The sequence below is a fragment of the Rhyacophila brunnea genome, unplaced genomic scaffold, assembly GCF_057557595.1.
Source record: "Rhyacophila brunnea isolate RB1 unplaced genomic scaffold, BYU_Rbru_1.0 scaffold_23, whole genome shotgun sequence".
NCBI lineage: Eukaryota > Metazoa > Arthropoda > Insecta > Trichoptera > Rhyacophilidae > Rhyacophila > Rhyacophila brunnea.
This window is the reverse complement of record NW_028232893.1, coordinates 5837306-5854990: the sequence shown is the minus strand read 5'-3', so window position 1 is coordinate 5854990 and position 17685 is coordinate 5837306. Positions and strand designations below refer to the sequence as shown.

The following is a 17685-nucleotide window of genomic DNA, read 5'->3' as shown; positions in this document are numbered from 1 at the left end:
GACACTTCAATCTAGCGGCATTTTTGGTGAATAATCCACAGGCGTCCCTGACTTTTTAGATACTTTAATTTTTCGTGTTATTTTCTGATCTACAAAAAGAAACCCCTTTACTCCTGCCTGATATAGCCTAGCATATGTGAAAACTCCCAAACCTTTTTTGCCAAAAAATCATCGATTTAGTTCTTTTTAAATAAACAATTCTATACAATGTTTTAAAAATTTGAAACTGATATGAAACGTATAATTAAATTAAATTTCAAACATTATTGGTGTTTAATTTCATAAAATAGTCAAAATGAATTTATATTCTTTAAAATCACATAACGCGCCACTGGAATTTTAGCAAAGTGAGTAACAAAAACCACTCTGTTATTAAAAGTGAGTTGCAAAACCCACTCTATTCGACAATGAGTTTCAAAAACCAGTACACAGTATTTAAACGAATATATTTTATGTTACAAGTTATCTGCATACAAATTAAAAAGTTATATCACATTTGAAGACAGTTACAAAAAAAGAATACATTTAATGCTTCATGTGTATGCACAACCGTTTTTCGTGACTTACTCAAAACTTGAAAAACCTTCCAGTGTTTAAAATAACATGTATTGCAGATACTTACCATCTTTTCTGGACATTTATTGTATTGGCAGAATAACAACTAGAGTCTTTACTGCTTGTATCAACTTGATGCATTTTTCAAGATTATAAGGCAATAACTACCTATTGTCGCTGACTGCAGTTTGTAACTCTTACTGTGCCTCGTTGCTTTCCCTATATACCCACATAGTGTACATTCCCCATGCCCACACTGCACTCTAGCAATGAAAAGATAGACACCTCCTACGTATAAAGGTCGGAATTGCAAAATGGTAGGTAATTCATCAATAGTACGATTTCGATGCTTATAAAATATTGATCCTATTTTCGATGTAATACTTTCATCTTTAAAATTATTTTATAAAAGACAATTATGTCAAAATTGCAGTTCCGACCTTTTATGTAGGTGTCGAAATGGCCAGCTGAACAGGTCATCACAATGCTCATGACCTTAGTGCACAGCTACCTTCATACCAGGCTCAAAGTTTTGCACCAAAACTCCATAACTATTAATTTTATTCATGACTTAAAATCAATGTTTCTAATTTTGATTGAAAATAAATAATTTAATGACATGTTTTGTGTTGATAATCGTAAAAACTATCTGATGCCCAAAATGTATCAGTGGTGAAGGGAGGCTGTGGAAATGTGACATTAGTGCACACTTAATTTTGTCAGTCATACTAATTCATTTTCATTGAACCAAGAATACAAATTGCAGATAGTAATCAGTTTTTAAAATTCAATTAAACCCTGCCTAAGCAAGCTATAATAAATTAACAAAAACATTGGCAAGGCTTAATTGAATTTTAAAAAATATCTCCAATTTGTATTCTTAGTTAGATGAAAGCAAATACCTAAATATGACTTACAAAGTGCATTACTTTTGTCAGGTCTCCACCGCCTACCTCTATTATGATTTGGTCTAGGTAAGGTTTAATTGAATTTTATAAAACTAGCCAATACCATCTGCAATTTGTATTCTTTGTTATAATGAAAACAAATAAGTATGACAGATTAGTATTGCACTATGTTAAATCACCACAGCCTACCTCCACCCTTCGCTACTGAAATGTATATTATATAAACATTTCTCCATCTAACTTTTAGCAGATTATTTAAATTATAAAGCTGCATGTGGGTTAGTCAACTAAAAGATGGCAGCATTTTGATTTTGAAATAGGCACCGAGTTTTGGTGCGAAACTTTGTGTATTGGCTTGGCTTGCCTTCATTTTATTGGTCCTGCTTAGTGCCATCAAAATTATTACACTGGTGTTAAAAAATGGGAGGTGAACAGCCATAAATGAGACAACAGTATTTGTTTGTATTTTATTTATTAATTTAAGTGCGAATTTCAGAACAGAGGTAAAGGAAAATACTGTATTCTACCATTTACAGCAACGTAACAAATGTCCATTTATTTATAAATTAATGAGACCATTGACAAGTGACGACGATGACACATTTTGAGGACCACCAAGTTGTCTTTTTATTCGTGTGTTGGATGGTGTATCTCAATTGCTATACTGTTTTTTTTTTTATTTGAAAATATTGCCACATAAAGAAATGCACGGTTGCTCGGATAAAAAAACGCAGAGGGGGGGGGCGGACGCCGGGCAGTTCTAGGTCGCAGGGGGCCCCTGCCTTATGGGCCGGGGCCCTCTAAGGCACTCCTTTGGGAACCCCCCGCGATCTATTCAATCTAACTCGCCCCGATTTAACTCAATGCAACCAATCGATGTACATTTATATCCTATAAGGAAACTACAAATGTTTATAATTGTTTCCTTGAATAGAATAGATTATTATACATGACTTCTCGGCTTGTTTTTTAATTACTGCAACTAAAAATTAGCAACTACGGTTTACAATGATCCCATTATATTGCCGTACTAAGCAAATGCTATTGGTATGTCAATGTTACGTTTGTATAAGATTTTTATAAATTCATTAATGAAAATGGTTTCGTTTTCTCCGTTTATATTACTGAATATACAATGCAATGTGAGATCGTATTTAATAAACAGAAAATACTTACAGCGAGCCAATATTCTATGTGCTTGGTAGGGCAATACATACAGGTTAGTTCTATGCGGAACAAAATAAAACTTGAAATTTACCAGTGTATCATTTGACCCTGGTTTCCTTACTGTTGAAAGTAATTTTTTGTTTATAGTTTTAATCCACATAGAGACCTTTAAACGTTGGTTTTTGAAAGTCCGTTTGACTGCTTATTGGAAAAATTTGTTGATAATTAATAATGGAAACAGTATTTCTGTCGAGTGGCAACACATCCCGGGCCGAGCCGACCTCTGGTCTGGCTGAACACTTGCACACGTACACGTTACACATACAAACGAAGAGATGCAAGCGACACCTTGATAAGTAAAGCTAGTAATAATACAGTGTACATCAGTACTTATAATTAAGTTTTCACAAATAATCATTAATAATATTATTCCCCATTTGTGATATATATTTTTTTGATAGTAAACGGTTGTTACTTATTACATTCACAGATATCGGAAAATATGCTCCTTCGACGCTCGGATTTGCGAAACGCGATCTACTCCTCCGCTTTTGTTTCTTCTGTTATTGCGTAACGTGAGCGGGCGGTTACGTAAAAAAATTTGCGCGTACATCCCTTTGGAAACGTAGTTTAGCCTAATGATGGCTGACAACCGTCAAAAACATACAACTGATTGTAACAATAACAATCATAAATGAAGGATTCTCATTCCAAATGCAAACAAATACAGAAACAATGTCAAATAGGCGTCATTAAAATTGGCAGACTGGTCACAATAGTTCAGATTGTTTCAATTCGAATGCTATTTGCCAAAATACAATCGAATTTTCATTTACAATAGTCTGGTACAATCGTCCATCATTAGTTAAGTTCACCACCGCCCAGTGACAATTGTAATATTTAATATCAAAAAGTTACTTTATTGTTCTCTTTCATTTACAACGTAGATGAAAAATCGGAATTGAAAAACAACAGCGCTGTGAGTATGTCTCCAACGAATGAATGAATCAAAGTATAGTATTGTCACCCGCAAAGAAAAAATGATCTAAACGCGCCTAAGGGCTATTCTAAAAGGTTTTCTAACCTGCCACAGGTCAATTCTGTTGGAATCAAAACGGCTGCTGCTGGCCGCCGTGGCAGGTGTTTATTTACTTAAATGCAGTTGGACCGACGATGTAAAAACATTAAAAAAATGACTGCGGCATTCTGGAATGTAAGAAATGCAATCGGTCGGGCATACTTATTATTGTGCTCTCGCGACTGTCGCTAACGACGTCACGTTTCTTTTTTGTTCTCGGTATCGCCGCTCGGGTCGGAGAAACTGGACCGATCGGCATCGGTTCCTTCCACCACGCAGTTCAAAGGGACAACAGACATTCGGCGACCGCTACCGCCGGATATAAAATAAACGTTTTCAATATGTAAAAAAAAATCATATTTTATTACTTTTGTAAGTTTTTAAACACTATCAATTTTTAATTCACACATAATATTGTATTTTTTTTTTTTTATTAAATTTCAGTATACACAAGTCCACATATTCTACAGGGAATGATTTTAATCAATTAAAAATATGAGTCGATATGCTCAGATACCTACACACAAAATAAGCTCTACAACATTAAGTCAGGCCACCGCAAGCTATAGTATGACTCACCGCAGGAAGAAGACAAATTTTCCCTTTAACTGTCCCGTCTCATATGTGACGTTAAGATATCTAAATGTTTATCATGACACTCCGGCGAGGAGTCATACGAAAGCTTACGTCGGCAAACCTATACTTCAGTCGACGCCGTGTTGAATTAATAAATTAATATCCCTTGAAAATAATTCACGATAGATGTCATTTTCGTGTTTCCACCCTGCGGAGTAAATCGGCATACAACATAAACAAAACATAATATAATAAAATTGAAAGTTAATAATTCAACAGGACGGCCACTGAACAACAATAATTTCATTATTGGACTCGAAAAAGATCTTTCAATTATTACAATGCGGCAATATAGAAAAAAAAACAATAACATATAATATAATATGTGTACATATATATATACCATTACTATTGTAAAATAAAAATTCCATGTAAAAATAATCAGACATTCTAACATTTAAACATTACAATTCAAATATTGTTTTTTTTTTTTAATCTATATCATAATACTGGAAAAATTGATACATTGTTATAAATATATTTTTTTTTGTAAAATGGGTTTTTTACTTTCATTAAAATGGAAAAAGCTCGCTCGCTATAGATGGTTTCGTTCTTTCACAAAAGAAAGAGAAAAAAAATAAACAACCAAGCGTTTTTTTTAATTACAATAATATTACATACTGAAAAATATTTCTTACACAAGAGAGATGACGATTTATGTAGAAAATTTATAAGAAAATTCTTTTAATCCGTTTAATCAGCCTAGTAGCGACGGGTTTTTATTTATTTAACAATAATTTACTAAAGACGCTAAGCCGACGGCGCGTTCTCCCTTTGAACGTTATTTGTTTTTTTTATTCACTGAACGGAAGGTGGTTTCCACAAAACAAAAAAGAAAAGTTGGTGAGAAAAGAATAAATCTACAGCTTTCAGTTTTAAGTTGTTCACGTTGCGGTATTTGGATTTTTCATATAGCTATGTCACGGAGAGGTGCAATAAAAACGTTATTTATTCAATTTCGACACCGCAGCGAGACATCACCGAAAATGTGGAAAAATAAAATCGGTTTTAAAGTTTCAAAAATTGCGGATTTACATTTATATTTTATGTCACGGAGGGGAGTACAAAATATGTATATATATATATAAAAAAAAAACTATTTAATTTCAACACCGTAGCGTGACATAATAATATAAACCGAAAAATTGGTGTAATAGAAAAGAGTGAATTTTCTGCTTTCGGTTTTTTTACATATACATATATTATATGTCGCTGGTGCAAAAAGTTAGTGTAATTTTGACACCGCGGCGTGACACACGACTGAGAAAAACGTAAGAACAATAATACATATTATTTTTAATAATAATAATAATTATTACAGTTTATAATAATAAATGTATTTGTTTATATAACTATTGTTGTTTGCTTGCATGTTTTTATTCTTTTTCCGAATTTTCTCATTGTTTTATGTTGTTTTTTGTTAGCCTCCGTGAGGGGTAAAGTCCATGATGCGATATCTTTACACTGGCACTGAGGGCTGGGCCTTAAGCTACGTGTTTTTGTTTATAAAGTAATGATTCGTTTGCTTCTGCATGGGCGCTACGACATTACGACACGTCCTGGTCCTCCGCATCCTGCGCCTGCTCTTTTTGTTCCGTTTCGCCTGAAACAAAATCACCACAAAGCGATTAGCAATACATTCTTCTTATATGCCCACCAGTGTTGCCATATTTTTCTATGCTGATTTTAGTACAAAGGCGTAAAAATTATAGTATTTCTAAAAAATATATAGTACAGGAACATTTTTCGTCTTAAATCCTTTAAAATTATAGTATTTTGGTATATTTGGCGTAAAATTATAGTATTTTACATTTTTCGCGAAATCAAAATTATAGTATTGTACTATAATTATAGTACAGTTGGCATCACTGATGCCCACACACCAGTGGCGAGGGGTTAAAATCTGACATAAATAATGCACACTAAACTTTGTCAGTCATGCACAATTTGTATTCATTGAAATAAGACTACAAATTACATAATTGTTACCTCTATTGAGTTGTATTGAATCGAAATCGATTTAGGTAAATTAAATTGACTTTTTTAGTAGCCATGACACATTTCCCGTGTCATTCAAACAAATTTTATAAAGCAAACTCATACACGACTCATACGAAATAACCTTAGCTATGATTCAAATAATCAGAAATGAATTATCAAATCAGGCAAAATTTTGTTATATTCATCACAACTAGTGAATTACATGTTCTGTGGCTCATAACCAAGGACACAATGAATTGTGTCCTTGTCCAACAGCCATTCCTCGTAAAAAATGTTGACATAACCTACACTTCGTTCAGGAGTGAAAATGATGATTTGATTTTTTAAGGTGACGCATCAGTGAAACGCCAAATAATTTTCAACTGTACGCGCGACGAAATTTTGTACTCGCTCCGCATTCATTGAGAGAACGTTGAGTCAGACATACGTCACTTTGCTGCGTGATGGCGACGGGTCAATTAATTCTAAAATCGTGTAAAGATGACTAAAAACGTTACCCATTTACTTTAAAAAGAAAACATGTCAATGAATATTTTATTATTGTTACTTATAGAATAATAAACAGAACATAAAATGGACGTATTTGGATTTATATGAGAAATAATATTTCGTTTGACAGGCGTCTTTTGCACCCGCGACCCGCAATCCGCACATCGCCTAGCAACGATCTTTTTAGACCGTGCCTCAACTAATGCATGGCCTTAAGTGTGAATTCGTGGATATACATTGTCATTGTCAGTGTCAGACAGTGGACAACATTCAAAGAATGAATACAGGTAGTATCCTAGTTAGGGCCAACTTAATATCAATATCTCTGCATTTGGCATTAATATGCTGATAAAAGATGTGAATTACATCGACCAGTTGGGATTTAGAATGAATAAATTTTCTTATGATATTATCAGCGATTCCCAACCAGCATTATATATAAAAAAAAAAAAAACTTGCTACTTCGCCAGGTTTCCCTGAGATTTTATGAGACATGTCATGAGTTCATCGTCCAATCAAAAGCTTATTGATAAATAGAAGTAAATTGATTGTTACCATCTCCCTGCATGTCGGAGGTCCAGAGGGTGAGGTTATCCCGGAGCAGCTGCATGATGAGGGTGGAGTCCTTGTAGCTCTCCTCCGACAGGGTGTCCAGCTCCGCGATGGCGTCGTCAAACGCCGCCTTCGCCAGCCGGCACGCTCGGTCAGGGCTGTTTAAGATCTCATAGTAGAACACCTGTAATCATATCCAACAAATATAATAATTTATAAATGCAACTGACTTGAGGTCAAAACCACTGCTCCTGCATATAGATAAGCCTTTTCGCAACATTCGCATAGGTCACAGAAAAATAGTTTTTGACATTCGTAAGATAATCGGGGCCATTCATTGGTCAGTCACTATCGGTAATAGGCAGTATGCAGTTGATGAGGTGTCAGCGGCTCATTGATATGGAGCGGTTTGGAGCCAATGAGGTTTTATATCTCTGTAGTGCAGGTACCCGATGTGCAGCCCTTGTTCCTCAAGACATATTTTAATAAATATTCAGAACGATTTCTAGCTTTAGATTCATAAGGCAGAAGTTCGTCAATGACAAAACTGGGGTGGAAAATATAATACATAGTACCATTTAAATAACTCGGTTTATTTGTGCACCACTAAACTGATTTCTGGATAACCTAAAACTAGCAACTAGCATGTATTATATTAGAATGCGCGCATACAGGTGGCAATGCTGACAGCACAACTGTCAAATAATTATGTTTTGTGAACTCAAATAATAAAATACAGTTTTTTTTACAGCAATACTGGATTAAATATGTACTGATTATTTACACCAGCGCATCTATTTTATACACAAGAATGTATTGAGGTATTATAATTGTTACAATAAGGTAGCTGTCGAAACTCTAAAAGTTAACACAGCCAAGAGAGGCTGTTAAAAAATAGCACTTTAGACGGCTAGTGTAACAATTATAATACATCAATACATAAATATAATAAACTACCCTCGATAGCTGCCTTAGGCATGTCCAAGTTTCATTAGGTTGCGATCTACTATTAACTATACTATACAAATGTTTCTTAACCTTTCTGAGCCGTGGCCCAAATTAGGGTCATATTTTCGGTTTTGCGACCCAAGACAATTTGAATGAAGTAACACAGATACATACTCTAATTTTTTTTTTTTTAATATACAGTATTGGTAACATTTTGTTACTTCATCAAATCTTGGTGATATATTAAGACAGGCTGTCTGTTTCGAAATTTGGTCGACAGCGGACTGATGACACGTCAGCTGAGTGTTCTATGTGACTGATAGCAGCCCGCAACAGTGTTGCCTGACACAAAATATAGTGTACTTTTGACCTTTCAATTTGTTACTTGTTAAATAAAATATGTTATTATCTCAAGAATGTTGTTTTGTTGACAATATTTTGCGACCCAATTGTGGGTGGCCGGTTAAGATCCGCTGTGCTATAGTAAGGGTGGTAACACTGATCCAGTATCGAAACTGGCAGTGATCTGCCCATTTGTCATTCTCCAACTTGAACAAAGATAATATTATAATTGGCAGAGGACACTTGAGCACAAATTAAACGTCATTTGTCTTCCACTGTCACAAAGAAATCAATTTCACATTAATTTGTCATTGGTCTTCTTTTGGGCATTCACTGTATGCATCGTCAAACTATTCTACTGTGCAAATAGCTAACTACGCGACGGTACCCGCCGCATTGGAATGCCTGATATATACCAACATCGATAAGATAGGAATGAATAATTAGCAACAATTGTCGCCAATCAATGGACCTAGAAAAATTGACCCATTCCGTGTAGATGACATAGACATATTCATAGAAATATGTAGTAGATGTTATGTTGTGTTTCTTACGGAGAAATTAAGGGCGAGTCCAAGTCTGATGGGGTGTGTGGGAGGCAATTCGGTCATGGCGATCTCGCTGGCGGCTTTGTATGCCACTAACGAGTTCTCGGCGGCTTCCTTTCGGTCGTTGCCCGTCGCAAACTCTGCTAAATAACGGTGATAGTCACCCTGAAAATACAAATACACATTGGTTAAAGATTATAGAACATGTTGATTTATTGTTTTGAAAGAACCGGAATGTCCAATGATCAAAGGTTAGATTATTGCGGGAATCTATAATATCGAAATATACATAATAGCGCCTGTACACGTGCATAGATTTACTGGCAGCAATAGTGCATATTTTAAACTATCGTGACAATAACTACTGTTTACACAAAGTGCTGACTGTCTCTCCAATTCATTCCTTAAGAGTGAGCGAGACGAGATGTTGTCATTTTATAGTACTATTTGACAGGTAGTGAAATTCGTTCGAAGTATATTTTTTGGCAGGCAGGTTCGCCACTATCGTTCTGCGCAATCTTGCCAACTGCAGGATAATACATGTTTACCCATACATTTTCTTACCGTTAACAGTAAATCCATGCACGTGTAAACGGGGTATTATCCATAAAAGATCCTGGCTTGCAAATTGCGTAGAAGATAAGAGCCTTCTGTAGTTTTCCAAAATCACTGTAACGAGTTCTAATGCCTTCTAACCTAAGCACTTTATGGTCATCCTAAACGAGCAGGTATAACTCCACATTTCACCAGCTATCAACCAAAAACCACTGGGTAATAACACATAAACTACATGAATGTTTTACCGGACGCATTCGGAAAGCGGGTGTCGTTACCATCAGCAGGAAAATGATTAAAGAAAATTGCATGAAGCGATTATCCTATCGCACCGGTAGGAAGTATTATGCACGGCATGAATACTGTGTGCGTTGAGTCATTTACGACTAGCCCCAGTAGCTGTATTCTGCACTATAAAAAGTTTATAGCCGCATATTGACGCTTACTAAAAATGAAGGCGCGGTCAGTAGCGGGTGAACCGCAGTGGTTTGCGTGGTCATGTAGAATGACCCTTACTTTATATGAAAACGAGTGGACTACGAAATCCTTTTTTTTGTGTGCAATATTTTCATATATCTAGGTTCTTCATTTATACTTATAGAATAAAGCTTTCAGTATTTTTGAAGTCGTGTGAAAAATTTATTTTGTAATTAACAAGATCACGTTGCATAATGAGAATGAAAAAATCATGCTTAGAATATGTGTTAACCTTGTTAACTATTTTTCTAGGTAGTTTCTCCTGCCATATTTTACGTTAAAAACATAATTTTATGTGAAGATACAACATCTGTTTGCCAACAGTGCAAAGTGTATTAAAAAAAATATTTGTTATATTTACCTTCATTTTAAAATAGAAGACTTTGGATTCTCCACTTGTGGCGCAGGGGATAAGGTGTTTGTCCAATACATTTAGAATATCTGAGCAAATGTCCCTTAGTTCTTTTTCTACCTGACTACGGTACGCACGGATCATCGTTAGTTTATCTTCCGCTCCCTGAAAAACAAAAACAGATATGTTATTAATATAATATAATTAAACATTCAAATCAAATGGGGAAGCTTAAGCTGGTACATGATGGGTCAATCAATTCAAATGATACTATACTATTTTGGCACGAAACAATACATAGTCGGAGGGGTGCCAAGCGAGAGAAAACAATGCAATAGACTGATGCAAGTACAGGCGACATTAACAATAATCACAATTTATAGATTATTTATCACCCAACCCATTGGGTCCTTGCACTGGATCAAATACATTAAAAAAACAACATGCAATGTAAGTGCCCAGCTCTAGGATTGAATAAGCTGAAACCCACACCTTCAGAGACGGTTGTACAAACTTGGCCACATTAAACCTGTTCAATTCTTGCACACTAGAGAAGACATCGCATCTGTGAGGATTCATGATTAAATGTTTTCACTATAACAACTCCATCTAGTCAAGGCCTCGTACCGTTGTTTTGGTATGACATCTGACAGTTTGGTGCACCGTGTGAACGGCCTGCTTGTAAAATAACATTTTTACAAATACAACTTTCCACACAACCTAGTTGGGTTGGACGCGTAGAAATAGAGACAGCATCCCCAAGGCTAAGATGGTGGAGGGAGCTTGTGGCAGACAGAGAGGAGTTTACATGTCTCCCGGAGGTGGCCAAGAGCCAGAATAAACAAATGAAGAATTGTCATTTAACTAATAAATATTTATTGAAAAAAACTATAATATATTAAACAGTTCATTTTCTTAAATTTTATTCATAAACCACATCAGACATTGACCAATAAATATTTTAAAATCATTGATAACTTATGGATGGGGAACAATTCTTCCAACAGTATATTTTTAAAAGTGGACAACAGCGTGGCCCCCACATCCGGAAGCAGGCCCCCTCGCTAAGGTGAAGGGGAGTGTGATTTTTTAAATTAGTTTTCCCGAAACGGTATTCCGCGGAATCCCAGGGTTCTTTGAAGTCGAATTAAGGGTTTTACAAGTATTTTTAGCGATTTTTAAATAAATCCACAATTTATTGAGTAGTTGTCACCCCACATTATATTGTGCAGCACTAATCTAACGTTTCCTACACACAAAAATATTTATAAAACAAAATTCTACACATGGATTATCATTTAACTATATTCGAACAACATCTTCTTGGCTACGTATTAAAACTGTGAACTAACAAGCTCCTCCCATATAGTCGACAACAGCGCCTTCCGGCTTTTGCCTAAATCTTCTTGTTGGAGAGTATATCAATCTTCATATCACATCAAATTGCATCGCACATCATGTAAGTAAATATTCTTTATATAATCATATTATCATTATTACCGCATATTACCATTAAAGCAAATTTTTGGTGTGTATGTATATCTCACTTAACTGGCCATGCCGGACCCCCAGGCTAGAGCCCAATCAGCTCCACCTTGTGGGGGCCATGGACAACAGATAAAAGTTTCGGCCCATATTCTGCACATAAATGGTCAGTCAGCACGTCATAATCACAGAGCATTGCAGATGGTAATTGGTTCTGTTCTGAGACCAGTGTTGCCATCGTTCCAAAGTGGAATTATAGTATTTGGGGAAAAAATATAGTACGCGTTGTCATGTGTTGAAAATGTATATGTTTTTTGTTCCTCAGAAAAAAATAACGGAGAATTTGAGTATATCCGAGATCCCTTTTTATTTAGGTACCTCTTCCGACCAAAAATGCTTACTGAAAAATTCAAGAAATTTCAGACTTTTTAACCAAAATCAGGGATTTTTTTACGCTTTTCGAGCCTTTCCCCCCCCCAAATATTCTTATATTGCGAAATTATAGTACTTTGCACCAATTTATCGAACGGAAATATCGAAATTTTAGTACTTTTTACATATTTTTTCCGATATTCAAAATTAGTATTTTGGGCGTACTATACCTGTTTTATATTGTACATAGTATGGGGACCAAAATTAGAGTACAAATACTATAATTATAGTAAGGGTGGCAACAGACTTTCTGTAGCAGTTTAAACACGTACAAGTCTGTGTTCTCACAAATATAATGTAACATAAGCATTCGGAAAACCTATTTTATAAGTGACTCCGGCTTTAACTGGCACCCCGTCACCCATGGCACACAAATTACTTTGTTCCATCCGAGGTTATATTATATTAACAAAAACATCATTGCTTCTCTTCTTCATGTAATAGTCGAATTATCGTATATCAAAACCATAAGGCTCTGAACACTTCACATATTAGGACTATTAGGTAAATAAAGAATCAAACGCTTTAATCACTGAATCTCTCAAAACAGTTTTCGCAGTTGTGATCTCAATTATAATCGTAATCAATAGCAATTAAACCTTACCTTCAGCTAGACTCACTCCACAAATGATACAAATTAAACTTACTGAAATAATACTAGTTAATCTGACGTTGAGAAATCTAGGAAAGGCAGTCATGCAGCAATTTATTAATGACAGCCCATTATATTTAGAATCAAATACCCATCTCATATAACCATTACTTGATGTCAGTAGATTACATACAAATTTATTATTCCATTTATTTTTTGGTTTGTATTTTAAATCCCCAAAGGTTTTCACTCAATCTACTACTAAACCTGCAAATCCTTCCAGAGTAGAAGAGATAAGAAACGTAATCTAAATAACCATGTCGTAGATTGGAGTATGTTTGGTGAAAATAAAGCATGGTATCAATGAATCCACAAAGATAAGAGTCTTTACTGGAATAGATAACCTACAGAGTGAATTAATAAAATGTGAGGGGGAAAGCCTGCTCAAACATTTGCATAGCCTAATTCACTAAGTATGGACTTCAGAAAAGATGCCATTCAGGATTGGAAGGATGGGCTGATTTGTCCCCTGCACAAGAAAGGAGACCAACTACAATATAGTAACTACAGAGAGGTGACACTCCTTAACTCTGCATATAAACTTATGTCGATTCTGATATTCCAGCGGCTGGAACCCATTGTAGAAGGAATACTCAGGCACTACCAAGGAGGCTTTCGACGAGGGAGATCATGTGTTACTTAAATATTCACTCTAAGACAGATTCTAGAAAAGACCACTGAATTCAATATTAACACGTATCACCAGTTCATCGATTTTAAGGCAGCTTATGATAGCATTAATCGAAACCAATTATACGAAGCAATGCGAGAATTTGAGATTCCAATGAAAATAACTTAACTTGTAGAGATGACAATGACACCAGTACAATGACGGGTGCAGCTTCAAGGGGAAATATCCGAGCCATTTATATCACTGAATGGCCTCAGGCAAGGTGACGCTCTGGCATGACTTCTTTTCAATATTGCGCTAGAAAAGGCGATACGGGATGCAAAGATTGATGCCCGTGGTAGCGGCACGATATTTACTAAGCCTGTGCAGCTGCTGGCGTATGCCGATGATATCGACATCATTGCCATATCAAAATTGGCGCTGAAAATGGCATTCACAGCACCAGAAGCCTCTGCCAAAAGAATGGGCTTAGAAATAAACGAGGCAAAAACTAAATACATGCCTGTATATTTCACACCATGAGAAAGCGCACCAAAGCTAGATATTGGCGCATACAAGTTTGATACGGTCGACAGTTTCATATACCTTGGTTCTCTTGTAACTCGACATAATGATATTATAGAAGAAATCAACAAGAGAATCATCTCTTCGAATAAATGCTACTTTGGCCTGTTAAGACATTTTAAGTCCCACATACTATCTCGCCGAACTAAAAGCACTATTTACAAGACACTTGTAAAACCAGTGCTCACCTATGCATCGGAAACCTGGACATTAACTCTGCGGAATGAACGAGCCCTGAACATTTTTAAAAGAAAAATTCTCCGCCGTATATATGGACCGATCAGGGACAGCACCAATTGGAGGAGAAGATAATATTGTCTGTGTTCTGGTAGAACACACTAACTGGAGAATACTAGTTTTGAGTAATTTGACTTAGTTTTTTTGTTAAAATGTTTGAAATGGTCTATCATGTGAGTTTATTAAGTAATCGTAAAAAGGATGACTTTAAAATAAAGACTGTTTTATTTTAGGTTTCCAGACGGTAAAGTTTGAAATAAGGAACATTTTGGTATAACTAACTCAATGTCATTTTTTCGAATTAGTGTCTTCTGCCAGAATAGTGACGATATAATGCTGAGCTCTACAGGCTATACGAAGATTGCAGCGCAGTTCAATCAATTAAGATTGGGAGACTGCGATGGCTAGGTCATGTGCACCGTATGAATGGCAATGAACCGGTAAAGAGAGTGATGTCCGGTAATCCAATGGGGCGTAGAAGAAGAGGCTGGAGCTGCCAGTGACTGGTTGTCGCGCCCCTGATGATGATGACATGCTTAGGGCAAAACTGGGCTGAAATATGTAGTTTATAACGTTTCATAGGTAAGTTAATAATAATAAAATTGACTGTTCGATGAGCTAGTTAGTGTAAGGCTAAAAAATATTCATTGTAAAAAGTCTGTTTAGGCGGGGTATAATTGAATTTTAAAAACCACCTGGAATTTGTATTCTCAGTTTAAAAAAAAAAAGTATGTCAGACAAAATTTTTTCTCCACCCTTCGCCACCACTTCATACCAATTAAATATAAAATAATTCTTTCCCGACGAAAACCATATTAAAGATAAGTCACTGCTACTTTGTGAGTGAGCATTTTAAAGTCTTTTTTCAATGGGAGCACTTGACCTTCAATCCCAGACGAAAGGTGTATCAAAGGATTGATTCAATACAGTTTTTTTGTGATTTGCTTTTCTTTTTGATTTGATTTGATTTTGCTTTTCTTGATGTCTTTCACAGCAAGACACATTCAACAGCATTGTTCAAATTCTAAAATAATAGGCTATTGTATCTCTTCGTAAAATTCACTATTTTCGACTTTGTTAAAATGTCATAATGACTGTGCAAATGTTCAAAAAGTTAATGAAACTTCTTAACAACTCTACATACATCCTTGCAGTAATGAAATGTGAAATAAGTCATGTACATTCTATATGCTTTACAAAACTAGTGATACCGGCAAAAACTCACGAGTGTATTAAACATTCAGAAGGCTAAAGAACTCTGTGTGATCTTCTATTCTTGGGTTGCTGCAGAGTGTAGACTTAACCTACTAAACTAAAAGTTACAATAAACTAACACCCTGGAGTGACCTAATAAATCACTGATGACTCATTTCTTTCCTTGGAACACGGATAAAAACGATTCCCAAAATTAATCTTGAAAGTGGTATGCGCCATCAGTGCTCTGACACATTATTGCTACCTACACACAATCTTCAATTTTCATGATTCAATATGAGAACATGATAAAATGATATTTTATTCTGACCGTGGTGTTTTTATCTATTGCGGCCAATTGACTAAGAAGATCTTCCCCAGCATAAACATAAAACATAGCCTGGCTCGCTTCCATGTCATTGATGGAAAAATTAATATTGTACAGTTCTTTTTCCACCCTTCATTCATTTGCATGACTTAATGAGGAACTAAATTGACATGTTTCATAATAATCTAACAACATAGGTATTGTTCGACAACATCTTCCTGACTACGTGAAGGAAGGCGCTGTTGTCGACTAAATAGGAGGAGCTTATTAGTTTATAATGGAAGTGCGGTTAAAAATGGGAGGAGCATGTTAGTTCACAGTTTTAATGTAAAATATTTAAATAAATTATTAGCAGTGATCGATTCACTGCTGGATGAAACTCTTCCCTAATTCATTGTTACCACGTACAATTGCCTAACTTGAGTGAGTTTGTTGAACCAACCAGTTTTAGGGCAGCCAGTTAGCTAATGCCTGTTGGTTACCACTGTATTACTGCATTCGTCCAGTGGTTATCCATTCAGGATGTGACATGGATAAAGGATTACTGTCTCACCTTATTTTCCTCCTTTTGCTCGATGGAAGATATGATCCGCCAGGAGGCCCTGCGTGCTCCGATGACATTTTTGTAGGCCACCGAGAGGAGATTCCTCTCCTCTACTGTGAGCTCCACGTCCAGGGACGCCACCTTCTTCATCGCCTCAACCATCTCTGTAATAACAAACAAAACGACAATATTAGAATCGACATTTTTAAGAGCATTGGTCCAACTTGCATTCAACAAACTGTACATTAAATCAAATAGGATTTCGTTGTCTTTGTTTCCAATAGCTTTAATTAATATATCTATATTTGGTTGTTGAAATTTTCATTAGATTAATTTAATGGGTGTACTAGCTGTTATTCATAATTATTTTTTTAAGCAGCTAACTTACGAACGCATTACATAATATAGTCAAATTTTTCAAAATAAACTACTTGCATAAAAAGTAAACAATTCTGATTCTCGTTTTTCGAGATTTTGTTAAGAAACTTTTGAGATACTTGGTTTTTCGAAGATAATCTTGGAAATTCGAGAAATATTTTCGAGGAAAAACCGCACCTGACATAAAAGAATTACGAATTAAACGAACTGTCCACAAAAAGATCTCTTATTGATTGCAGGAGAAAAATAATAATCCCCAACAGCTCGGGTGACCACATTTTTTTGAAAAGAAAAAAAAAATTCTTTCGCTAAAAAACCAATCTTAATTAAACTCGTGAGATTTGAAGTAAAGAAAATGAAATTCTCGAATCTCTAGAATTTGAAATACGTCAAGATATTTTAAAATGTCATAATTATTAATCAATTTAAGAGAATGGATTTCATGGTCAGCCAATGAAATACGAAAAGATCATAAAAAAATAATGTGTATTTAATTAGTCTGTTTTTGACGCTTAAGGTTGGCAATCACTGGCCAAAAAGCCGCGCATCAAAACCGTAGGTATGAGAGAGGGGGCACAGCAGAATATATAAGTAGGTGGTGTTTCGATTACGAGCGAGAATGTCAAAAAAAC

General features: G+C 35.5%; 1 protein-coding gene across 1 annotated transcript in view; it reads right to left on the bottom strand.

Annotated features, from left to right (window-relative positions):
• Positions 1 to 5679: 5679 nt before the first annotated feature.
• The window catches only part of 14-3-3epsilon (tyrosine 3-monooxygenase/tryptophan 5-monooxygenase activation protein epsilon), a 129576-nt gene continuing 117570 nt past the window's right edge, over positions 5680 to 17685 (bottom strand). The window contains exons 2-6 of the mRNA XM_085950767.1: positions 16685 to 16839; positions 10618 to 10773; positions 9231 to 9389; positions 7390 to 7570; positions 5680 to 5947 (exon numbers count right to left, since the gene is read on the bottom strand). Of these exons, the coding sequence (XP_085806893.1) occupies positions 5892 to 5947; positions 7390 to 7570; positions 9231 to 9389; positions 10618 to 10773; positions 16685 to 16839 (707 nt within the window). The 3' untranslated portion in view covers positions 5680 to 5891. The remainder of the gene's footprint in view (positions 5948 to 7389; positions 7571 to 9230; positions 9390 to 10617; positions 10774 to 16684; positions 16840 to 17685) is intronic.